The sequence below is a fragment of the Salmo trutta genome, chromosome 12 (assembly GCF_901001165.1).
Source record: "Salmo trutta chromosome 12, fSalTru1.1, whole genome shotgun sequence".
Lineage (NCBI taxonomy): Eukaryota > Metazoa > Chordata > Actinopteri > Salmoniformes > Salmonidae > Salmo > Salmo trutta.
The window spans coordinates 38,447,818-38,468,774 of NC_042968.1; the positions used below are offsets into that span (position 1 = coordinate 38,447,818).

The window sequence follows — 20,957 nt, forward strand, 5'->3', positions numbered from 1 at the left end:
TTCGTACATCTGACTGGCAAGCATGAGTACAAGCACAAACATGTGTGCAAGCAAGCAAACACACACACATTGCAAATACAACCCATATTTATGTTGATTTATTTTCCCTTTTGTACTTTAACTATTCACACATAATATGGCATTTGAAATGTCTTTATTGTTTAGGAACTTTTGGGAGTGTAATGTTTACTGTACATTTTTATTGTTTATTTTACTTTTGTTTATTATCTACTTTACATTTGTTTCCCATGCCAATAAAGCCCTTAAATTGAAAGAGAGAGCGAGACGTCAGCATGCTTCAGTTCCGCTATCCAAACCAAACGAGTGTGCCCGCGAGGCTTCGGCTACTGGCTGCGGCTACTGGCTGCGGCTACTGGCTGCGGCTTGCATCAAGAAAAAATGTTGCGTGCCTGAACAGCCGAGAAAACCCTTACCGAAGTCCAAAACGAACAAAAACATCATCAAATGTCGTCATAATATATGCACAAACTCTTCTGAGCTGTTTCTGCTGGGAAGCATGTGGACGCCTTTATAAAGAAAGAGAGGGGCTCCCAGAAAGGTTGACCACATTGTTCTCTTAGGGGACATTTAGCTAGTTAGCAGGCTACTAATATAGATCTTGTTCTATCAAACCTCTGAGGTAGAAACAGCCCTGAGACTGGTGTATTCATACCAATGATGTATATAAACCCTGGACTGTTGATGCTATGCATAGACGTGTTAGCTGACAACGTCACGAAAAGGATGTGCACGCTTCAATGGGGCAGAAGTCAGTGTTGTTGTGATTCTGGATGTGCAGATAGCTAGCAACAATGACAAGAAGCTGCCATGAGGGGAATCGTAGGTGGCTCATTTCAGCTAGTTTTATTCTGTTCTTGATAACATGTCTTGTTTTGAGGTGTTTTGACTGATGTCACGTCTATGCTAATATTGCTAAAATTCGCTAGCTAACCAACAACTGTAACAATATGTGAGAGAAGTGCTCATAGTGCAAATGTATGAATGTTATCAATAAACATTGGAGACAATATATAGTTGACAACATGTCAACAGTCTAAGGCGTGTATATATAAATCATTGATTCATACACACCAATATACACCAATACACCAACAACTTCCCACAAGACATTACGGTACTCTCAACTCTGACCTACTTTAACAAACTACCTGTTATTATGTGAATACAAACATACAACAAGCTAAACTAAATTAATGGAGAACCCTCAAATCAAATCAAAATGGCATGCTGGTTTATACAGTAGCTATACTGCAAAATGTTGAATGAGCAAGCCTTTTCATCCATCCATCCACCCTCAGTGTAGAAATAAAGTGTGTGTCTATATCTGCTGGTTCATTCTAGTTGATTCTGCTGGTTCATTTTAGTTGATTCTGCTGGTTCATTCTAGTTGATTCTGCTGGTTCATTCTAGTTGATTCTGCTGGTTCATTCTACTTGATTCTGTTGGTTCATTCTGCTGGTTCATTCTAGTTGATTCTGCTGGTTCATTTTAGTTGATTTTGCTGGTTCATTCTAGTTGATTCTGCTGGTTCATTCTAGTTGATTCTGCTGGTTCATTCTAGTTGATTCTGTTGGTTCATTCTGCTGGTTCATTCTAGTTGATTCTGTTGGTTCATTCTGCTGGTTCATTCTAGTTGATTCTGCTGATTCATTCTAGTTGATTCTGCTGGTTCATTCTGCAGGTTCATTCTAGTTGATTCTGCTGGTTGATTCTGCTGGTTGATTCTGCTGGTTCATTCTGCTGGTTCATTCTGCTGGTTCATTCTGCTGGTTCATTCTGCTGGTTCATTCTGCTGGGTCATTCTGCTGGGTCATTATAGTTGATTTTGCTGGTTCATTCTGCTGGTTCATTCTAGTTGATTCTGCTGGTTCATTCTAGTTGATTCTGCTGGTTCATTCTAGTTGATTCTGCTGGTTCATTCTAGTTGATTCTGCTGGTTCATTCTAGTTGATTCTGCTGGTTCATTCTAGTTGATTCTGCTGGTTCATTCTGCTGGTTCATTCTAGTTGATTCTGCTGGTTCATTCTAGTTGAGCAGCAGGGAGAGTTGAGAGGTGTTAAGACATCCTGTGGGGTTTGTGAGGAGAGAAAATAGATCCTGCTTGCAGCTGAGCACCACTGCTGTGAGAGGAAAGGGGCCACATGTCCCCGGGGCTAGTGAGACCATCGCCTACTGCAAGCTGAAATCAGTAGGCAGTCTGTTGCACAAGTACTGTAGTACAATGAGGCTGAGTTTGAGTATGGATGTGCACAATCCTGGTCAACTGGGCTGCATTGTTGACCGGTTTTGTCTTTAGGATCAGTTTTTGATTTGATCCAACGGAGAGATTTTCTAGTCAGTTGCTGACTTTAAATAACATGATCTAGTGAGAGACAAATAAAATAACAGATAAAGGTCTCACTCTCTTTTTCTCTCTCTCTCTCACTCTCTCTGGAAAGGTTGTTTGAGGAAAAAGCAATGTTTTCATTCTATAAGCATCTGCAGTAAACGGGGGATCTTAGCAACCCTGTGGAGGATAGCTGGGGGTTTTAATTTCTCCTCTTGGGACAGAGCTCTGCCTCACTCATATCATCCTCTAGTCAACAGAGAATGCCTGTATTTATCTTCCATGGATAACATTTAGCAAGGCTATATCTATTCTTTATTACAATGTTGTAATTTATTTATTTTTATTTTACCTTTATTTAACCAGGTAGGCAAGCTGAGAACAAGTTCTCATTTACAATTGCGACCTGGCCAAGATAAAGCGAAGCAGTTTGCCACATACAACAACACAGAGTTACACATGGAGTAAAACAAACATACAGTCAATAATACAGTAGAAAAATAAATCTATATACAAAGTGAATAAATGAGGTGAGATAAGGGAGGTAAAGGCAAAAAAGGCCATGGTGGCGAAGTAAATACAATATAGCAAGTAAAACACTGGAATAGTAGATTTGCAGTGGAAGAAAGTGCAAAGTAGAAATATAAATAATGGGGTGCAAAGGAGCAAAATAAATAAATACAGTAGGGGAAGAGGTAGTTGTTTGGGCTAAATTATAGATGGGCTATGTACAGGTGCAGTAATCTGTGAGCTGCTCTGACAGCTGGTGCTTAAAGCTAGTGAGGGAGATAAGTGTTTCCAGTTTTAGAGGTTTTTGTAGTTCGTTCCAGTCATTGGCAGCGGAGAACTGGAAGGAGAGGTGGCCGAAGGAGGAATTGGCTTTGGGGGTGACCAGAGAGATATACCTGCTGGAGCGCGTGCTACAGGTGGGTGCTGCTATGGTGACCAGCGAGCTGAGATAAGGGGGAACTTTACCTAGCAGGGTCTTGTAGATGACCTGGAGCCAGTGGGTTTGGCAACGAGTATGAAGCGAGGGCCAGCCAACGAGAGCGTACAGGTCGCAGTGGTGGGTAGTATATGGGGCTTTGGTGACAAAACGGATGGCACTGTGATAGACTGCATCCAATTTACTGAATAGGGTATTGGAGGCTATTTTGTAAATGACATCGCCGAAGTCGAGGATCGGTAGGATGGTCAGTTTTACGAGGGTATGTTTGGCAGCATGAGGGAAAGATGCTTTGTTGCGAAATAGGAAGCCAATTCTAGATTTAATTTTGGATTGGAGATGTTTGATGTGAGTCTGGAAGGAGAGTTTACAGTCTAACCAGACACCTAAGTAATTGTAGTTGTCCACATATTCTAAGTCAGAACCGTCCAGAGTAGTGATGCTGGACGGGCGGGCTGGTGCAGGCAGCGATCGGTAGAAGAGCATGCATTTAGTTGTACTTGTATTTAAGAGCAGTTGGAGGCAATGATTGAGGTAATGATTGAATGTTTATAAAAGGTTCTAAAATGTTTATGGGCACCAATGAAATAATTAAGAAATGACAAACATGGGCATGGGAGTTCTGCTGAATTGTTTTCCTCAACATGTCAGTTTTGGTGGGGACAATCCAGAACGACTTATTATCCTGTAATATTGTACAGTAAAGACAAAGACAATATGCTCGCTCCACTCCTCTAGATATTTATTGTCATCAACAGGTGCTAAGAGTAGTGGCAACACGTTTATTACTTTGAACAACAATGCTGATATCTATAGTGGGTAGGCACCATATTAGAGAGGTGGGTGAGTTGTTAATACAGTTTGTCCCTCTGCCTGCCTGCCTGCCTGCCTGTTGGAGGCTGGCTATAAATAACAGCTGGTCTGGTTCCCAGGTGGAGGGAAGCATGGTTATTGAAAAACACAGGCACTGTGCTCTGTTTCTCTCTCTGCTGTTCTTTTCATCCATCTCCATCTCCCTGCAGTAAACTACTGGAATACACCCTCTCTGATGTTCTTTTCATCCATCTCCCTCTCCCTGCAGTAACCTACTGGAATACACCCTCTCTGCTGTTCTTTTCATCCATCTCCCTCTCCCTGCAGTAACCTACTGGAATACACCCTCTCTGCTGTTCTTTTCATCCATCTCCCTCTCCCTGCAGTAACCTACTGGAATACACCCTCTCTGCTGTTCTTTTCATCCATCTCCCTACAGTAACCTACTGGAATACACCCTCTCTGCTGTTCTTTTCATCCATCTCCCTGCAGTAAACTACTGGAATACACCCTCTCTGCTGTTCTTTTCATCCATCTCCCTCTCCCTGCAGTAACCTACTGGAATACACCCTCTCTGCTGTTCTTTTCATCCATCTCCCTCTCCCTGCAGTAACCTACTGGAATACACCCTCTCTGCTGTTCTTTTCATCCTTCTCCCTACAGTAACCTACTGGAATACACCCTCTCTGCTGTTCTTTTCATCCATCTCCCTACAGTAACCTACTGGAATACACCCTCTCTGCTGTTCTTTTCATCCATCTCCCTACAGTAACCTACTGGAATACACCCTCTCTGCTGTTCTTTTCATCCATCTCCCTACAGTAACCTACTGGAATACACCCTCTCTACTGTTCTTTTCATCCATCTCCCTCTCCCTGCAGTAACCTACTGGAATACACCCTCTCTGCTGTTCTTTTCATCCATCTCCCTACAGTAACCTACTAGAATACACCCTCTCTGCTGTTCTTTTCATCCATCTCCCTACAGTAAACTACTGGAATACACCCTCTCTGCTGTTCTTTTCATCCATCTCCCTACAGTAACCTACTGGAATACACCCTCTCTGCTGTTCTTTTCATCCATCTCCCTACAGTAACCTACTGGAATACACCCTCTCTGCTGTTCTTTTCATCCATCTCCCTACAGTAACCTACTGGAATACACCCTCTCTGCTGTTCTTTTCATCCATCTCCCTACAGTAACCTACTGGAATACACCCTCTCTGCTGTTCTTTTCATCCATCTCCCTACAGTAAACTACTGAAATACACCCTCTCTGCTGTTCTTTTCATCCATCTCCCTACAGTAAACTACTGGAATACACCCTCTCTGCTGTTCTTTTCATCCATCTCCCTACAGTAACCTACTGGAATACACCCTCTCTGCTGTTCTTTTCATCCATCTCCCTACAGTAACCTACTGGAATACACCCTCTCTGCTGTTCTTTTCATCCATCTCCCTACAGTAAACTACTGGAATACACCCTCTCTGCTGTTCTTTTCATCCATCTCCCTACAGTAAACTACTGGAATACACCCTCTCTGCTGTTCTTTTCATCCATCTCCCTCTCCCTACAGTAAACTACTGGAATACACCCTCTCTACTGTTCTTTTCATCCATCTCCCTCTCCCTGCAGTAACCTACTGGAATACACCCTCTCTACTGTTCTTTTCATCCATCTCCCTCTCCCTGCAGTAAACTACTGGAATACACCCTCTCTGCTGTTCTTTTCATCCATCTCCCTCTCCCTGCAGTAAACTACTGGAATACACCCTCTCTGCTGTTCTTTTCATCCATCTCCCTACAGTAACCTACTGGAATACACCCTCTCTGCTGTTCTTTTCATCCATCTCCCTCTCCCTGCAGTAAACTACTGGAATACACCCTCTCTACTGTTCTTTTCATCCATCTCCCTCTCCCTGCAGTAAACTACTGGAATACACCCTCTCTACTGTTCTTTTCATCCATCTCCCTCTCCCTGCAGTAACCTACTGAAATACACCCTCTCTGCTGTTCTTTTCATCCATCTCCCTACAGTAACCTACTGGAATACACCCTCTCTCCTGTTCTTTTCATCCATCTCCCTGCAGTAACCTACTGGAATACACCCTCTCTCCTGTTCTTTTCATCCATCTCCCTGCAGTAACCTACTGGAATACACCCTCTCTACTGTTCTTTTCATCCATCTCCCTGCAGTTAACTACTGGAATACACCCTCTCAACTGTTCTTTTCATCCATCTCCCTGCAGTAACCTACTGGAATACACCCTCTCTGCTGTTCTTTTCATCCATCTCCCTCTCCCTGCAGTAACCTACTGGAATACACCCTCTCTGCTGTTCTTTTCATCCATCTCCCTGCAGTAACCTACTGGAATACACCCTCTCTACTGTTCTTTTCATCCATCTCCCTCTCCCTGCAGTAAACTACTGGAATACACCCTCTCTGCTGTTCTTTTCATCCATCTCCCTGCAGTAACCTACTGGAATACACCCTCTCTCCTGTTCTTTTCATCCATCTCCCTGCAGTAACCTACTGGAATACACCCTCTCTGCTGTTCTTTTCATCCATCTCCCTGCAGTAACCTACTGGAATACACCCTCTACTGTTCTTTTCATCCATCTCCCTCTCCCTGCAGTAAACTACTGGAATACACCCTCTCTGCTGTTCTTTTCATCCATCTCCCTCTCCCTGCAGTAAACTACTGGAATACACCCTCTCTGCTGTTCTTTTCATCCATCTCCCTGCAGTAACCTACTGGAATACACACTTTAGATATTTGAAGACAAAGATACCAAGACTAATCTGAATAACAATATTCAAGTCCAGCAGAGTCCAACAGTTGAAAATCTATCAAACATATATTTCCCTTGTCTTACCTGAACCTTAGTCATCAGGCTTGAAAACAAAACAGGACATTGATTTATGCAGGAACATTGTTTATCTTCCTGTGAGAAGTGGAACGTGTAACCAGGGCTGCAGTGTGTCTCAAAGTGTCCTTGGCTGCGGCGCTGAATAGCAAAGCTAATTACAAGCCTGAGGAATGATACATTAGAAAGGGAATACCTCCCTCGCGTTGAGGTTGAAGACAAAGACAGATTTACAGTCAATAATTCAGCTGAAGAAAAGAGAAAAATGGGACAAAGAGCACAGAGGTCAAAGGTGAGAGGTCAATGCCATGACCTACCTCTGTGTCATTTTGGTATTTACTTGAACTATCACCTTTCCATTTGTAATTTGGCTGAACTATCAACTTTAGGACAGAAACCGAGCGTCTGCATTCATCAAAAACCATAGGAAAGGGGAAGCAACATGGTGGACACTGGCCAGCCATTTGCTTTCCCTTCTCTGTCTTTCACATCAATTCATGAAGGAAACCAAATAAGGAAAATAAATCCACTGAAGACCAACGAGACACACCCATGAAAATAAATCCACTGTAGACCAATGAGACGCACCCATGAAAATAAATCCACTGTAGACCAATGAGACGCACCCAGGTGGAGTCAGGTGACACCAGATGGTCACACCAGGTGACGTGGAGTCAGGTGACACCACCGTGACGTGGAAATAGTCTATACAGAGGACCCGTCTGTCTGTGTTAATAGTCTATACAGAGGACCTGTCTGTCTCTCTGTCTGTGTGAAATAGTCTATACAGAGGACCTGTAGGTCTGTCTGTGTTAGTCTATACAGAGGACCTGTCTGTCTGTCTGTCTGTCTGTGTTAATAGTCTATACAGAGGACCTGTCCGTTTGTCTGTGTTAATAGTCTATACAGAGGACCTGTCTGTCTGTCTGTGTTAATAGTCTATACAGAGGACCTGTCTGTCTGTGTTAATAGTCTATACAGAGGACCTGTCTGTCTGTCTGTGTTAATAGTCTATACAGAGGACCTGTCTGTCTGTCTGTGTTAATAGTCTATACAGAGGACCTGTCTGTCTGTCTGTGTTAATAGTCTATACAGAGGACCTGTCTGTCTGTCTGTCTGTGTGTGTTAATAGTCTATACAGAGGACCTGTCTGTCTGTCTGTCTGTGTTAATAGTCTATACAGAGGACCTGTCTGTCTGTCTGTCTGTGTTAATAGTCTATACAGAGGACCTGTTGCTGTGGACATGAGGCAGAACACTCATAATAATGTGTAAAAATCAAACAAGATGAGAGTTGAACTAATCAGGCAAATTCTCTTTCTAGTTGTATTTAAATTCAGCCACCAACCAGTTCATCGACGTCCGAGGGATAACTCCTATAGACAAAGATACTTTTAAAAAGTGTGTGTGTGTGTGTGTGTACATGTTACCTACCTGAATTGTGGATGGCCTCCTTGAGTGTCCTGGTGTTTTGAGGTCTCCAGGTCCTGTGTTGAGATGAGGACTCCCTCTTCATTCTGCTCCTGGTGTTCCGTCATGGTGTTGGGCCTGAACACACAGACCACACAGTGTTGAGCTGTCATCAGTGATCCACAGGCTCAAAGCATGTGTCATGTATTCTAACACAGCTCATATCCATGCGTGGACACACCCATTCATGTAAATTCTACATCAATATACAAGCGAATATACACAGGTTAATGAAGCTGTGCACTGGGCCTGGGTGACTTTCTCATGCTCTTTCATGCACACTGTTGAGCAACCACTTGTGCTTCTCAAACACACATGTGTACACCATTCCACTAATTCACACACACGTACACTGGATGATACGGTGACCGTTTTGGGAGAAAGGATGTGGTAACTACAGCCTCTGTATAGTCACAGGTGTGACTGACTGATAATAGCTTTGTGTTCTCTAGAAAACCCCTGACTCAGTCTGGCCATTTATCACATGCTGAGTTTCCTGCTTATTATCTCTGATTGGCCTGGTTCATTCCATCTGAACCAATGACTACTCTGTACGAAAAAGCCTCTTCCTGTTGCGGAAGGTCCTAGTTCAATGGTTCCCACAGAAATCCCCCCACCCTGTCCATAACCAATGAACTGTAGCTAGCCAGTCAAAGTAGATGAGGCTGGTGAACAATAGCTTCTTGGTTGCTGTATTCAACTATTCTAGCTGCAAACAGGTGTCTATGGTAAATTAAAAGTAATGAAACAGAAGCAAACTTTTTTAGAATGAATTGCAGATGGGAGAAAACTAAAGCAATTAATCATAGCTCCACATTGGGGAATATGAGAAAGGTCATCTTAAACCCCTCTTTACCTAAAGACATCTTTAATCCTCCTAAAACCATTCACTGGCCGAGAGGGAGCAACTTCAGGGCTGGGTATCATCATTTCCAGAAAATGTCACCAAATTCTACGGCCCGTTGGCGTGGACATTGTTTACCCATCATACCCTATTAAACCCCTCCATTCCCCGAACAGTCAGAAGACCAAAGGACATTTTGTCACGTCTTTGTGTGACTCGTTGTTTTCAATTGGACAAACAGAAAGTCATCAGGACAGCAGAACTGGAGGCCCTGAGTTGTGCACACTTGGTCTGATTTAACAGTGGGGCAGAGTGGTGGGGTGAGCCATTTCCCTTAATTTGCAGAGTGCAGACTTTTCTGTGGACCAAGTCTCTGTGTTCTGTGAATGCAGCACAAACACAACCTGAAAATGTTGTTTCAAGAGACGGTAGCCAACACATCACAAGCTATGGACGTTCTTGTCAATGTCAACTTTGGTTATAACAGAATGACCAGAAACAACATGAGAATGGCACCAAGTTATGCAAACAAAAAATGGTTTGGGTGGTTGAGACACCAAGCAATGATGATCTGAGATGTTAACTAGTTTGGAATACTTACAAGAAAACAATCCGTGGAATACAAATCAAAACGGACCTCTTGGCTCCTTGTACTGAGTACTCTCACTCTGACTTGGCTTCTAACAGTGACAAAGGCCACACCATTGTCCATATATGAATGTTAAATGTGAGCCTTCATCCCTCTCCTTCTCCTCCTCCTTGTCCTCCTGCTGATTAGGGCACATCTACAGAGCCATCACAAGACATCCTCCAATCGAATTAACTCTAATCTAGTTAAGCAAGCTGCAGTTTCTAGGACCTCTACTGTTAAAGGTGCATCACACCATTTCTCCTTCACCTCCCTGTCTTGTGGTCTTCTCTAGAGTGACGGGGAAAACAAACAGGTCTGCGTCATGGACACAATCTAATGGAGGCTATAGGCTGTCAAGGTCAATGACGTTCCAGGTAGAAGTTGCAATGAGCCAAAACAATACAACAACCTCTATATACAGTTATCATGATATCTAATTACACAATACAGTAATGATACATACTGTACAGATCATGTCATCTTTCATTGATGATGAAGCCATTCATATCATCCATCTTCTGTTAATTGTGACCAATATACCCCGTAAGCAGTCAGTGGTAGCCTATACCTCAAAGTCTCACACTCTCTCTGTGTCCCCTCACACCCGGAGAGGCTATGATGCGCTGCTCCCTCTTGATCACAGATAGTGTCTGGTGGTGTCACTTTACTATAGGGTCAGACGGGGCTGAGAGAGGCAGGCCTCAACAAGGATCATTATCAATCTCAGCTATCTTATTCCAGAACAGCTGACGCTTACAAGAGTCAGCAATGGCAGGACAAATTGAAGTCTAAGCCAAACCATGGGGAATAAATTATCCATAAGAGCATGTATTAAAAAGAAGACAGAATGTGATCAACCATTTCTCCTCTCTCATGGATCACCACAGCTGTGCAAACCAAAGGGCTCTTCAAGCTGAATGCCTGCAGTCAGGTGGCCTATTAATTACAGTTGTGCTTAGTCAAGGTAAGGGAGGAAGTGGAGTTGGATTTAATAGGGGCCCAAGTACTTTAGCTACTACCTGCATCTGAAAAAGGCATGCTTTGCATAATTAGCTGCAGCTGGGTTTTGTCATATTGTGGTCCTGATATAGCCTAATCCCTAATATATCTGTAGCCTCCATTAATATTAGTTATGAAGGCTAGTCCATATTTGTACCTGTAGCCTACATATGGACTAAAATCCGGCAAATTGTGATGCAGGTAGTTGTCTATGAAACCATAACACAAAGAAGGACTTTGTCCTGTGAGATACTGTATCTACACTGCTACACTACAAGCGGACACTGTAGAGTATATAGGCATCCTGGACCGGTTCTCTGGACCTGTTCTCTCCCCACAAGATAAATAAGATGACAATATGAGTGGAGGTTGGTCAATATCCTGTTTGTGAGTTTAACAGTTACTCTACAGAATCATAGACAGGATGTACTTGTATTGCAAGGCCAGATCATTTGCAACATGTTTTGTTTGACACATTGCTTGCATTTATACTGTAGCCTACATGTTTTCGTGGTCTATGTTGATGTGTCTTGAACAATTCGTCACCACACAAAAAGTTACCTAACAGGAAATAAAAGTAATTTGAATTTCAAAGGAGCTACATTGAGGGCTCCTTTCAAGCAAACGTGAGTGTGTAGAGGGTGACACCACTTGCGCCCCTTCAAAAGGCTCTGATTAGGTAGGCTACTGTCTACAGTAAACACGCGTAGACCAGCCGTCACTGACGCTTACATAGATTTAAAGCCATATAGGCTAAGATTTCCACAACTAATTAGATATATGACTCAAATACGCAAATGGCATTAGTATGACTGTCTACCCTTATTTTAACCAAAAAACGTATTGTAAAAAAAGTAGCATATTGTACCTACATTGTTTACAGTTTTGTTGATCCTTGGTCAACAAATTCGAGCTTCAAATAATTTTCAGAAACAAATAGTGTAGGAATGTCACTCATTGAGCACTAAACATAGAAAGTATAGAGGCTAAAATGTGATAAATAAATCTGACCATTTTTATACAGTTATAAGGCTGTGATAAAGTAAACACAAGATATACAATCATTTGAGGTTATTGGCAGGACGGCCCCAATTGATTTACAAACTAGGCTAATAACCTGCTTATACAGCCTGCCCTACTTCATACATCTGAGGTACTTACATTAGGGCCTAGATTCATTATAAACAACTTATGCTTTTGACAACGGTCAATAAAAAATAGACGACCAACTCCAGAGATGAGACAGACTAAACTCACGCAATCTTTGCCTTTACGAATAACCTTCCGCAACGTACCGCTGCACAGGTAGGCTAGTCGTCTTATTTTATTCAGCCAAAGTAACGGTCATGTCCTCCACAACGTTGAATTGGTACCAGCCACAGCTTCACATGTCGCAAAGTAGCTATAGCGAAATGTCCATGGGAAAAAAGACATTGAATTGCGAAAAATGACACAATTTGAAGCAAAGAGACATGCGGCGAGACAAGAAACACTTGCCGCGTGTCAACTTGTAGCGCAGGGAATCCGTGAGGTTGGTTGAGAATACGCCACCGCTGTGTCATTCACGGCTTGGTAAAACTTTGATCAACGGATTTAAAATAACCTAATCGTGCGATTACGCTCGCTTGTACTGACCGTAATGATACAACCGAATGCAATTTAAATCTATATATTTCTTATATTCCAAGGCAGAACGTAACTGCACCTTTTAACCTTACTGAGTGGTGAAACCAAATCACATTAGGCCTACCACAGTAGCCTTTTCAAGTAAGATGTTTATAATTGTTATATGAAGTTGATTCAGACTTTATATGGTAATACAACTGATAAATCCATGTCTGAGTTGAATAAATTATACGTCAATAAAATACCATATAATTTTCCTGAGTAGGCCTAAGGCCCCCCAAATATAGCTGTATTTGGTCTGTTACAGTCCAAAAGTTATTTTGAATAACACTGCATATTGGTGTTATTTAGCTTGTGCAGGGAGGACACTGTGCAAAGATCTGTGGTGCTGAAAATCCTGCTACTAGCATTTCCATCCTCTAAGGAACGCCATACCATCACCACCATGACTTTCTTTTACTCTCCAGCATGCTATTATTTCCTGCACCAGACCAGTTTTATATTGTTACTGTATTCCTTCTATTCAATGTACCCCCACCAGTGCTTATAGGCTAACTGACTACCAGAACACATGAGTCTCTGATATCCTTTGACCTTTCTGTTGCCACTCTGAGGATGCACACTCACACTCACTCTATTAATCATGGAACAACGTCAGGGGTGAATAAAGTCAACGTAGAGGACAGACACGGTTTACACTGTGAATACACAACACCTGCCTGTGTGCTGTGAGCATACTAATACATGTAGAGAAGAGGCTAGCATAGACCTTATTTACTAGTAGTATAGAAGGTGGATGTTCCACAGCTCTCAGGTTCAGGGGAAAAGTCACATCAAGTAAATAGAAGTTGCATCTCAGTTCAAGGAAGCCATTACACAAACCTCCACACTAGGAGAAATCCCACCACTGTTCCTTATGCTTGGACTGTACAGGACGGTTTCTTCAACCCTAAATATGGCTACTACTGGACTAGACAGCAAGTTCCAATGGAGAATCTTCGTCAAGAGTACATTTTAGACCAGGAATGATCTTAATCTGGGTCTGAGAAAACAACCTAAGTATTTCCTCACCAAAGAAAGTGAACAGGTAACAGGGCTGACTGACAGTGCAGGTAACAGGGCTGACTGACCTGGCTGGTATCTTCTGGTTGCAGGGACCATGGGGTCGGTGGTGGTGGTGGTGGTGTCGGTGGTCCCGGCCTGTGGCCTCGTCGCCTGGCAGGGCCTCAGGGCTGGCTGCGTAGATAGTGCATCCCATTAACCCCTGCGCTGTCAGCCACCGCACCCTTGTCGTCGCAGAGCAAGAGGAGCCTCCGCTGCGTACTATCGTGCCGTACCGCGTCCCCACGTCGTCCCTGCCAGCGAGTCTCTACCCTGCTCCTCCTACTCCCAGGCGCCTGCTGTAAAAGCCATTGCCTCAGCACATCTCCACCCTCTCTCCTCTAGCTAACCCCACTCACCCACCTCCCCCCGGACCTTACACTCTCCCTCCCCCACTGGGAACACAGGGGATAATCACATTTCACATTTACACTGAACAAAATCATCCTTGCATAATCTCTTCCCCGCTGTGGCAGCAGAATCATCACGTTGTTGCATGCGCAGCACCCTGGATGGGGAGAAGGGACTTGGGGTGTATTTAGGACAATATCCTAACTGTTGGCTGGGCTGGTTCAGCAGCCATTAAGACAAACTACACATTTGAAAGGTTTACCAAAAGGTGCATTGAAGTATGGATGAAGTGGTGATCGATGATGAAAATGTTCTCAAATGTTATGTTCTTTGTACTAAGCCTCAAATTTCACTTTGAGGTAAGTTTATGTAAATTGCCTGTTTAGGTCAATGGAGGCTTATGTTACCGGTGTATATTATGAAATTCTATATAGACAATTTGCATAATACCCCACTTCTCATAATTATTAGGGAAGACCACCCTCTAGTGGTTATTTGAGCTCATTGCTTTAATACATCCTTGTAAGGGACCAATCAGCAACATCCCAGGGGCCGGTGCTGGTCCTGGAACCAGAGGTTGAGAAACAGTGCCAAGTCAACACACTACTGTTGAACCACAGAATCATATCTTCGATCATATTAACAGAAGTTTGTCAATTATTGACATTCAAGTTAATGAAGAAGCATTGACATGCATTTGATAAACAAAATAATTTTGCAACATATGCAATAGCTATTATTTAGATTATCAGGGGTTGGAAGTGGACAATGACTGAATAAAGCAAGCCAGTCAGACATGACATATGATTGTCTCATAAAAAGATTTATTTTTCACCCAAATGTACAAAGGCAAGTTACAGTATTGTATAAAAAAAGAACCGTGGTGGTAATGCACACTTCACATAAACTCCTGAAGGAGAAGAGGGAGGGAAGGGGGCAGACCACAGGAGACAGGGCTCAACCATAGAAATGAAAACCATTGTAAACATCCTTGCAAGTACCAGTGAGTGATACTTTGAGGGTTCTGAGTGACACGAGGGGGCCCGTGAGGAAGGTGAGGAGGGAGACAAGACATGATCTGGTAATTTAAGATGTCGGAAAGAGTGTCTTTGTTCCCAAGGGATAAAGGATGTTTTTATAAGCACCAATTGAGACAACTGAAGCAACTGCTGTTCTGGAGAACAAAAAAACTACTCAGTCAAAGAGTAGCTAACAAAGAAAGGATGTCCTCCAAAAATAACAAGACAAAATCAAGAGCTTTTTCCTTTAAGTTGCTGGATAGTAAGTACTTGCTTGTGTGGCTTTATCATACCCCTAAGGCAATACGATTCTTATTCAACCTACTACCAAGTCTAAATCTCTGTCCTTTGGAGCAATGAACTAGTCTCTTCCTCCAGTATAGTGGAAAGCCATTCTTACGCCACCTGCTTGGGACATGTAGAAATGACAATCCACTGATGTGTCATACAACGTCACAGCGGTCTATATTTCTATTAGATATTAGTTGTACATGACATCTCAACACACTGTCACATTCAGATATACAGGTCGCAACACCATTCCATTTATGAACCATGACACTTGTGGACAAGAAACTAGCAACACAATGAGACTAATATGTTAACTGTCCTAGTCCTATAGGACAAGAAACTAGCAACACAATGAGACTAATATGTTAACTGTCCTAGTCCTATAGGACAAGAAACTAGCAACACAATGAGACTAATATGTTAACTGTCCTAGTCCTATAGGACAAGAAACAAGCAACACAATGAGACTAATATGTTAACTGTCCTAGTCCTATAGGACAAGAAACTAGCAACACAATGAGACTAATATGTTAACTGTCCTAGTCCTATAGGACAAGAAACTAGCAACACAATGAGACTAATATGTTAACTGTCCTAGTCCTATAGGACAAGAAACTAGCAACACAATGAGACTAATATGTTAACTGTCCTAGTCCTATAGGACAAGAAACTAGCAACACAATGAGACTAATATGTTAACTGTCCGTCCTTTACAAGGTGTTACACCACCAAGCTAGCAGGTTCAAGTTAGTGAAATCCAGGTGTATATATGTACTTCAATACTGAACAAAAATAAAAAATAAGCTACCTGACAATCATGATAATGTTCTGGCCAGCAGTATGTTGAATTCTGGAACATTCCACATTGTTTCTTACAGGGCAGACTGTCAACAAGCCTCGTTTGTATAGCGCAAGTACCCCTCCCTGAAAATAGAAAAAATAAATATACATCTTTCACTTTTAATGACTGGTTTAGCTTCACTCTCAACGACTCCAGCTCACGCACCATATGAAGCCTTTTCTATACATTGTATAGCGACTACTTTGTGTGAATAGGAAAGGAGTCTTTTTGCAGCGCCTGCATTAGTGGAGGGGAGGACATTGTGTTGTGTTTTAAGTGCCGTATCCCACTACAGAGGCATCATTTCATGGCTCCTTGCTTAAATGGGCACAAAGGTTAAATTAAGCTTCTCAACTCAAGAGTTCATCCATGGTTCAATCCAGACAACATCCCTAGATCTTCTTCAAAAAGGGTTCTTGAATAAATAAACAGGTAAAGAACAAATCTAAGATCACCGTGACTGTTTTTAAATAACCTTTGATTAACACCCCCCCCCCAATCTCCAAAACCCCTACTGCCCCACTGGTCTGAGAGACTACACTCCCCCATCATCTCCAAAACCCCTACTGCCCCACTGGTCTGAGAGACTACACTCCCCCCCCCCATCTCCAAAACCCCTACTGCCCCACTGGTCTGAGAGACTACACTCCCCCCTCATCTCCAAAAACCCTACTGCCCCACTGGTCTGAGAGACTACACTCCCCCATCATCTCCAAAAACCCTACTGCCCCACTGGTCTGAGAGACTACACTCCCCCATCATCTCCAAAACCCCTACTGCCCCACTGGTCTGAGAGACTACACTCCCCCATCATCTCCAAAACCCCTACTGCCCCACTGGTCTGAGAGACTACACTCCCCCATCATCTCCAAAACCCCTACTGCCCCACTGGTCTGAGAGACTACACTCCCCCCTCATCTCCAAAACCCCTACTGCCCCACTGGTCTGAGAGACTACACTCCCCCATCATCTCCAAAACCCCTACAGCCCCACTGGTCTGAGAGACTACACTCCCCCCTCATCTCCAAAACCCCTACAGCCCCACTGGTCTGAGAGACTACACTCCCCCCTCATCTCCAAAACCCCTACAGCCCCACTGGTCTGAGAGAGTGGGAGAGAGGGGGTTGAATGAGGTGAGTGGCAGAGAGAAGGGGTTGAATGAGGTGAGTGGGAGTCAAGACAGGTGATGTCCCTCTACTGAGGGGAGCCCAGCTGTAATGTGACCATGTAACAGTCTCTGGCAGTTGTCACCTGAAGGGCCACCCAGTGATAGGAGTGCCAGACATTGGCCAGGCTTGGTTGAATCTACTAGGACTCCCCCATTGGCTCAGTGCTGCACTACTGTAACACAGGGGAAGGGTTGCTAAGCCAAGGGTATATAGGATTGAAGCTCTGCCCACACAAGTGGTGTTGCTGACGGGATGGGGTCGCTGTGAGCTAGATGTGCGTGGTTGGTTGTGTGTTGTCTAGCCGGGCATCGCTCCTCCCTGGTTCTGCCTTGACTTTACGTTGTGCATCCTTCCTCATCCTCCGCAATCAGTTGTTTGATTCTTCCTCCATGGAAATTGACAGGATAACGAGCTGGTCCATTTGCTGTGCCGATTGCAGGACCAGTAAGGTGAAAATGGCCGACCTCTTCAGTAGATGATCCCCAGTGTTCTGAGGTAACAAACAGCTCTACACTTCTGAACAGAAACCATGGTTACAACTGAACATCAGTCAGTGCAATATTGATCAGAGTAAGCCACGGTATTTGTGTGATTTGGTTGATTCAGTGTACGGAAAGGGTGAAGTGAGACTGGCGTATCAAAAACACATTAAAGGATGGATTGGGAAGTCGGGAGGAATCAAATTAACTGAAAGAAAAGTCACTCATGCCGTGAAATGAACAATGCAAATGTCAAGAAAACACAAAACATGAACTATATTGAGGTGAATGTGTTCCCTTCACACAATAATTATGTCTATCCCTGAAAAGTGAATCAAGAGGTGTTTAGCGAGCAAATGGCTGGTTGAGGGACGAGAAAACAAACCCTTCAACACCTATAGAAGTCTGAGGAGGTTGAGCCTCTCTCCTCAAGAGTCCTCTCACCACACACAGTAAACCTACTAATGACAATTGTCAAGATATACTGGCACACTGCGTACAACAGGCCAACAACAGCAAGTTCAAACATTTCAACATGATTCACTTGTTTAGTTTTGTCAGTCTTTATTTTAGTTTGACCCCTCCCCCATCATCCCCCCCAGCCACCCAGCCCCGTTCTGCACGGGACAGAAAAAACTGCAGTCAGAACCCCTTTTCAGCTTTTCAGGCAGTCAGTTGGTCTATTTTTGCATGTGTTCGTTCATCAACAGTGCAAAGACCAATAGATATCAGCGGAGGTGTGCACATGGGCAGACAGTGATGGCTTTGAACCTTGGGTGAGGTCAGTCCTAGTCCACGGTGGGGCAGGAGGGAAACCTTGGCTGAGGTCAGTCCTAGTCCACAGTGGGGCAGGAGGGAAACCTTGGCTGAGGTCAGTCCTAGTCCACGGTGGGGCAGGAGGGAAACCTTGGCTGAGGTCAGTCCTAGTCCACGGTGGGGCAGGAGGGAAACCTTGGCTGAGGTCAGTCCTAGTCCACGGTGGGGCAGGAGGGAAACCTTGGCTGAGTTCAGTCCTAGTCCACGTGGGGCAGGAGGGAAACCTTGGCTGAGGTCAGTCCTAGTCCACGGTGGGGCAGGAGGGAAACCTTGGCTGAGTTCAGTCCTAGTCCACGTGGGGCAGGAGGGAAACCTTGGCTGAGGTCAGTCCTAGTCCACGGTGGGGCAGGAGGGAAACCTTGGCTGAGTTCAGTCCTAGTCCACGTGGGGCAGGAGGGAAACCTTGGCTGAGTTCAGTCCTAGTCCACGTGGGGCAGGAGGGAAACCTTGGCTGAGGTCAGTCCTAGTCCACGGTGGGGCAGGAGGGAAACGAGGGAAAAAGATGCTGCTAGGAGAAGAAAAAAAAAAGAATCTGCCGGACATTCAGGCAGAGAACTAAAAATATAGAAACACCATTCAACTGATGTCTAAAATGGACTCGGAGCCCAGGGCTTCCTCATGTGAGCCAGTCACATGAATCTTTGCAGGGTGGCGAGGTGTCGGTCACGTCTCCCTGTGGAAATGACACAAAAGACAGAAAATGGTTGGTTAAATTCACGTTCAAAACCACGTTCAAGACACGTAGATTACCCAATGTAATGACACGTAGATTACCCAAAGTAATGACACGTAGATTACCCAAAGTAATGACACGTAGATTACCCAATGTAATGACACGTAGATTACCCAATGTAATGACACGTAGATTACCCAAAGTAATGACACGTAGATTACCCAAAGTAATGACACGTAGATTACCCAAAGTAATGACACGTAGATTACCCAATGTAATGACACGTAGATTACCCAATGTAATGACACGTAGATTACCCAAAGTAATGACACGTAGATTACCCAAAGTAATGACACGTAGATTACCCAAAGTAATGACACGTAGATTACCCAAAGTAATGACACGTAGATTACCCAAAGTAATGACACGTAGATTACCCAATGTAATGACACGTAGATTACCCAATGTAATGACACGTAGATTACCCAATGTAATGACACGTAGATTACCCAATGTAATGACACGTAGATTACCCAAAGTAATGACACGTAGATTACCCAAAGTAATGACACGTAGATTACCCAAAGTAATGACACGTAGATTACCCAAAGTAATGACACGTAGATTACCCAATGTAATGACACGTAGATTACCCAATGTAATGACACGTAGATTACCCAATGTAATGACACGTAGATTACCCAATGTAATGACACGTAGATTACCCAATGTAATGACACGTAGATTACCCAATGTAATGACACGTAGATTACCCAATGTAATGACACGTAGATTACCCAAAGTAATGACACGTAGATTACCCAAAGTAATGACACGTAGATTACCCAATGTAATGACACGTAGATTACCCAAAGTAATGACACGTAGATTACCCAAAGTAATGACACGTAGATTACCCAAAGTAATGACACGTAGATTACCCAAAGTAATGACACGTAGATTACCCAATGTAATGACACGTAGATTACCCAATGTAATGACACGTAGATTACCCAAAGTAATGACACGTAGATTACCCAAAGTAATGACACGTAGATTACCCAATGTAATGACACGTAGATTACCCAAAGTAATGACACGTAGATTACCCAAAGTAATGACACGTAGATTACCCAAAGTAATGACACGTAGATTACCCAAAGTAATGACACGTAGATTACCCAATGTAATGACACGTAGATTACCCAATGTAATGACACGTAGATTACCCAATGTAATGACACGTAGATTACCCAATGTAATGACACGTAGATTACCCAAAGTAATGACACGTAGATTACCCAAAGTAATGACACGTAGATTACCCAAAGTAATGACACGTAGATTACCCAATGTAATGAAACGTAGATTACCCAATGTAATGACACGTAGATTACCCAATGTAATGACACGTAGATTACCCAATGTAATGACACGTAGATTACCCAATGTAATGACACGTAGATTACCCAAAGTAATGACACGTAGATTACCCAAAGTAATGACACGTAGATTACCCAAAGTAATGACACGTAGATTACCCAATGTAATGACACGTAGATTACCCAATGTAATGACACGTAGATTACCCAATGTAATGACACGTAGATTACCCAATGTAATGACACGTAGATTACCCAAGTAATGACACGTAGATTACCCAAAGTAATGACAC

The 20,957-nt window shown here is 43.3% G+C and overlaps 2 protein-coding genes across 9 annotated transcripts in view; both read right to left on the reverse strand.

The window, feature by feature from the left end:
• The window catches only part of LOC115203516 (GRAM domain-containing protein 2A), a 29,993-nt gene extending 16,076 nt beyond the window's left edge, over positions 1-13,917 (reverse strand). For 2 of the 5 annotated variants that reach the window (XM_029768272.1, XM_029768268.1), the window contains exons 1-2: positions 13,673-13,917; positions 8,407-8,520 (exon numbers count right to left, since the gene is read on the reverse strand). In XM_029768272.1, the coding sequence (XP_029624132.1) occupies positions 8,407-8,520; positions 13,673-13,800 (242 nt within the window). In that variant the 5' untranslated portion in view covers positions 13,801-13,917. Of the gene's footprint in view, positions 1-8,406; positions 8,521-10,380; positions 10,436-13,672 lie in introns of those variants that run through there. The other 3 variants (XM_029768271.1, XM_029768273.1, XM_029768270.1) reach the window with 3 other exon arrangements.
• A 3,771-nt stretch (positions 13,918-17,688) lies between these two features.
• LOC115203517 (zinc finger protein 609) overlaps positions 17,689-20,957 on the reverse strand; it is a 111,208-nt gene continuing 107,939 nt past the window's right edge. For 2 of the 4 annotated variants that reach the window (XM_029768275.1, XM_029768274.1), the window contains exon 9: positions 17,689-19,282. The gene's annotated coding sequence lies outside the window, so the exon portion shown is untranslated. The remainder of the gene's footprint in view (positions 19,283-20,957) is intronic. The other 2 variants (XR_003880184.1, XR_003880183.1) reach the window with 2 other exon arrangements.